At 40.3% G+C, this 5,204-nt stretch overlaps 1 protein-coding gene across 1 annotated transcript in view; it reads left to right on the forward strand.

Annotated features, from left to right (window-relative positions):
- The first annotated feature begins 1,795 nt into the window (after positions 1-1,795).
- The window catches only part of specc1 (sperm antigen with calponin homology and coiled-coil domains 1), a 65,468-nt gene continuing 62,059 nt past the window's right edge, over positions 1,796-5,204 (forward strand). The window contains exon 1 of the mRNA XM_010767244.1: positions 1,796-1,923. Within this exon, the coding sequence (XP_010765546.1) occupies positions 1,857-1,923 (67 nt within the window). The 5' untranslated portion in view covers positions 1,796-1,856. The remainder of the gene's footprint in view (positions 1,924-5,204) is intronic.

Here is a 5,204-nt window from a genome sequence, read left to right on the forward strand (position 1 = left end):
AGCCCACTCCCCCTCCACACCGCTCCACACTCGTTGGTTTGGAACAGCCCTTAATATGGCGGACCCTCCGCGTGAACGCGCAAACGGAGGGGTAGGGTGTCGGGGTAGGGTGTAGGGGGCGTTTTGGGAATGGGCCTCTATCAGGGCTGAATACAACATTTTAATTGTTTTATTATTATGTTTATTGTTGTTATTTGTAGGGCTTTGTCATAATATTTATTTTTGTTTTAAACTATGTTGAAAGATTAGTTTAATGTCATTTTTTTATTTTGCTATGAAATTCTGAATGAAAGGCAGCGCGCGAGACTGGTTTTTCGATGGGTTGAGTCGTGTGGGTTTTTGAGTGAGATGCGGCACAGCAGCCTGTCAGTTTACTCTTGCTAGGTTAGTTTGGCTATTATCATTTATATTTATCTGCAACAATGGATATCAGGAAGTGGTTCATGAAAGGAATATGGCAACTCAGCGCCAGATACAGGCACGTTAGAAGAAATCAGTTACGTTACCAACGAGCTAGCAAGCCAGCCAGGGACAAGGGAGGCTGGCAATCTATTATATTTTGAAAAGAAATTGACTCTCAAGCCGGCTCTCTCACAAACTCCGGCTCTGTGCGCAAGCAGACCGCTGCACACGCTCTCACACGCTCTCTCACGCTCTCTCTCTCTCTCTCTCTCTCTCTCTCTCTCTCTCACAGTTTCACCCACTGTCTCTGCCACCTCCCTCCATGCCTGGTTCCTCCGGTTTGTATCCCAGTAAATAGTTCTGGTTGTAAAGAACCGGGTGATTTGCTACCGTAATATCTCGTTTGGAATATGAGGAAATGAACTGCGGTCTGGCTCTCCCAGCTTGCACGCGGTTTGATTGGCTAGCGCTTGCACTGGCGGGATTTGCATAAACGGGATTTGATTGGCTGATGCCAAGCATCGAGCCTCAAAAGTTGAATATTGTTCAACTTTTGATGCCGATAGATGCTCGTGATGCTTGCAAAGCCATGCCATGCTCCCCACAATGCAGTTCGGCGAAGATTACAAATCTTCTACGTCACCCCATTCAAGTGAATGGGCGAAGCGTTGAAAGCATTTTTCGATGCCTGTAGTGTAGACGGGCCGTAAAGCATAGGTGCAGCCAGAGGTGGAGGACGTACTCAGATCTTTTATTGAAGAAAAGGTGTTCCAAGTCAGAGTTATCATATGTTCCAAGTCAAAGTTCTGTATTCAGTACAAACGTATCTGCATCTAAATATACCATACAGTAAGAACCAAAAAAAAAACTAGTGATAAATGAATGTGTCTGTTACAGGTTGTGAAGATGGAGCTGATTTGAATTACTTTATATACTGCTGCTGGATGTGTTACCAAAAAACAATGGGTCAATGTTTATTAGTTAGTTTAGTATAAGCTAATAATCTGAAGCTATATACACGTAGTAATTAAAGCTGTCGAATAAATGTGGTAGAGTAAAAGGTACAATCTCGGTTTCCAAATGTGGTGGAGTAGTAAAAAGCACAAGTTGAAAATACTCAGGTAAATTCAAGTAACTTTAAAATTGTACTTAAGTACAGTACTTGAGTATGTACTTTATTGTATAATAATAATAATAATAATGGTCCAAAATGATGCCGTAATGCACTTTTTCAATTGAAAATTATACAAACCTGTTATCCACCATAAAGGCACATGCTCATACCTTCACATAATGAATGAAGCAAATTGAATAGCTATTAAACATAATGTTAACATTAGTAGAGCGATATGGTTGATACTTAGAGGCTGTGCTGTTTGTGTTTCCAGATGAAAAGAGCCAGCAGTGACGATGCCTTGACGAAGCCGGCACTGGGAGCGGCCTCTGGCTCCCGGATGAAAAAGACCGTAACCACTGGAGCCATCTCAGATCTGCTGGAGGCTCGCCCTCGCAGCCTGTCGGGTAGGGGACTTCCTGTCTTATCAGATATCTTTAATGACCTCATTTTAGAGACTTGGTTTGATGTCAAAATGCCAAAAATCCGGAAGAGTGCTTCAATGCTCACACATTATGGATGTGACTCGTATCTGTGTCAGAGTTAGGAGATTATTATGGTTAACACTGCAGTATGAAAGTAATGCAACTGACCACTAGAGGGCCACAGTTCACCATTAGACAGGCGGTAAGTTTAGAGATTTTCCTCTTTCCCCTTTTTTTCCTTTTCTCTTGATTTGGTTGGCATTGATGAGATGCAGGTGGCTGAAGAGGACTAAGGTTCTCTGGGTTTTGGTCCAAAACTAAGAGACTGGAGGCATTCATGGTCTACTCCTCTCAAAACAACAGCTCAGCTACCCGATTAACAGGCTATGTTTTTTATTACAAATGAGGAAAATGTACTTCTTTCTCTCCAAAAAGAGAAAAATTATGTTGTTTTTTTGGCTGGCCTTTTGGTGTTATTTTTGCTTTATTCGGTGCTAGCCTTAAGCATTATGTAACATTTTCAAATGAGACGAGATTAGTGAGAATGCAATTTTTGTAATACTGTAGAGATGTAATTATGGGCAGTATTTCACAAGTATATTTCTCAAGTAATGGCCGTATATATCCACATTTGAAAAGCAGCATTAAAATACAGTTACCATCTAAAGATGTGACGTGCACAATATCTTCCCCATCACCCTCCAGCCCCCTTCCTGCTTAACACACGTGTATTAATGAACATTTATTGTATATTGGTATATTTTGAGAATTTCTCTTCAAAATATGGATGAAATATATCACATCCAGTGGTGACATTATTTTCCAATTATTGCAATATTAGTCTCTATTAGTCAATATTAGGCTAACTGCAAAGTTGCAACAAGAATAACTTCAGCAACATCTCAAACAACATTAAACAGGCATGCAGATATTTTTTGGCTCTCGTGTTGCATGAGAAGACCAGGAGAAGGGTGTAAATAACTGACAGACTTGATGACTAAGGCTTCTGCGTTGAACACATTGCTGTTGTTGTTTGGTCCATGCCATCCATGTACATCTTTTATGAGTGAATCACACATTATCTTATCAACCCGCCAAGTCACTGAAAATGCTGTACATTATTAACAGGATGCTTTATAAGCCGAAAAACCTTTTAGTTGTTTTATTATCTGTTGAATGATGTTGGTATTGTACTTTGCATGAGCTAGGTGTGCCACTGGATAAACAGAGCAACTACAAATAGAGCTGATGGAAAAACATGTATTACATATAAGACTAATGTGGCTGTAGGTAATGACAGGGATTTGTTTGCAGTAATTAATGTTGTTCCCAGCATGAGGGAGGTGACTGTGTTTGCTTTTGGTGTCCAAACCACAGTTTGATGTGCACTAGTGAGAATTCTCCTTCAAAGGCTTGTGTTGTTGTGCTAAAGCAAAGATAATTGAATTCTACTTGACAAAGCCTCCAGTGGAGCTGAGAAACCGAGGCCAAGTGAGGCTCTGGGTCTTTCAAACACAATTAGGCTGTGGGTCCGTCCAGCTTTCAGTGAATTGGACTCTAATTACCCAAAGTTTGTCTTGTCCTCCTTAGCTGTTTTCACACCCTATGACAAAACCAGATTCCCACTTGGTCTTCCCATATTACTCTTTGCTAGCCCCTTCATGGTCGTCAACCAAAGTTGAGGATTGGAATATTTTTAAATAATCATTTGTATTAAAGTTGCAATTAACAACTTTCCAACTGTTGGTGTTTGATATTCATATGAACAAGCAGGACAATCTACATGTTCATATGCGTTGGCAACATTTATACCGCGCAAACTGGCTATTGTAAGTAAGAACACATCATAAATATCACAATTTGAAGTAGAAACCCTGATCTCAGTGCTATGATAAAGGCAGACTGAAACACCTGGTAGTTTTAATACACAGGCAGGTTTGGTAAATGAGGTAATGTTTTTTTAATATCTTTACCTCTTTGCCTAATTTCCCTTCTAGGGCGCTTTTGTCTCAGGCTGCTTTTAGAGCAGAAGGGGCTAGTAGTAAAAGGCCATCCATGACTATGTGGGAGGAAATATAATGTCTCCTGACTTTGTTCAGACTATAGAGTCTCTCTATGCTATTATTTTGTTACCTTCATAAGTATAGGCATACAGTAACTCAAGCTTTATCTGCTTCCTTTGTGTGCTCTAAGTGTAACCTTCATTTTCCTGGGAGATCATACCCTATCATAGATCAAATTGCATAGTGAAAGCGGAGCCTACAAACGTCAGTGGTGTCATTATTCTACATTTTACAATCAACATTTACTTTATAATGATCAGTTAAAGCAAAATACATAGTCTATTGCCACTGTAAAGAAACTCATCTCTAAAATAGAACAGAGCTGTTGTTATCATATTGATGATTTAAAATCATCAAGCATGTAGAACTTCAAATAATTTTCCCATAGTGGAAGCTGTTTTGTTCTGCACCTGCCACCTGTGCTGCGCTCTACATCAGTGCACGTCAAGAAGTATAACGACAGACAATGAATGGATACGTCTAACACAGGGGTGGGGAACCACCGGCCTCCGGGCCGTATACGGCCCGCGAGACCATTTGGTACGGCCCTCGAGGTCATTTATAAACCCACGCAAAAAATAAAAAATCTAGACCGCAAAAAAAATTAAACAAGCAAGTGCCTGTTTTTTCCTGGCCAAGGTCAGGGTCCTTGAACACAACACGAGCCTAACGTGTCATCACGTGGTATATGGGGTATATGTCTCGTCTGACAGGGGTGCAGTGCTGACGGAGAGCACCAGAACGCCGCTCCGGCACTTCACAAATTGCAGTTTGTCCTCGCATAAGGAGCCGCGTACACATGCCGCAGTTTGTGCGTGGCTGTGTCTTTAGTTGAAAGCCCAGTGGCGATCTGTTCATCTGTCATACTGATCATACAGTCAATAACTTTGTTGTTATTAGCATCTGGTTAGCTAGCTATGCTAACAAATTTAAGAAGCTTTTTCTCCAACCAGTGAGGTAAAGGCACATCTTTATATGATTATTATAGTTATACAAAAATAAGAGAATAAAGTAAACAGGTATAAAATACTATATGACAGTAAAAAAAAGTTGTTATTAATAAACAAGAATACAGTTTGAAAGGGGTAAGTGATTTGTAAAATATCCATAAAGAAAAAATACTGCTTACAGTTCTGTTTCATATGGGTGTTGAGAGATGTATCCATAGATCTCTTCATGTTGCTCTCAAAGTGCACCAGA

Source organism: Notothenia coriiceps, unplaced genomic scaffold (assembly GCF_000735185.1).
Source record: "Notothenia coriiceps isolate Sejong01 unplaced genomic scaffold, NC01 NC01_scaffold00004103, whole genome shotgun sequence".
In the NCBI taxonomy this organism is placed as follows: Eukaryota; Metazoa; Chordata; class Actinopteri; order Perciformes; family Nototheniidae; genus Notothenia; species Notothenia coriiceps.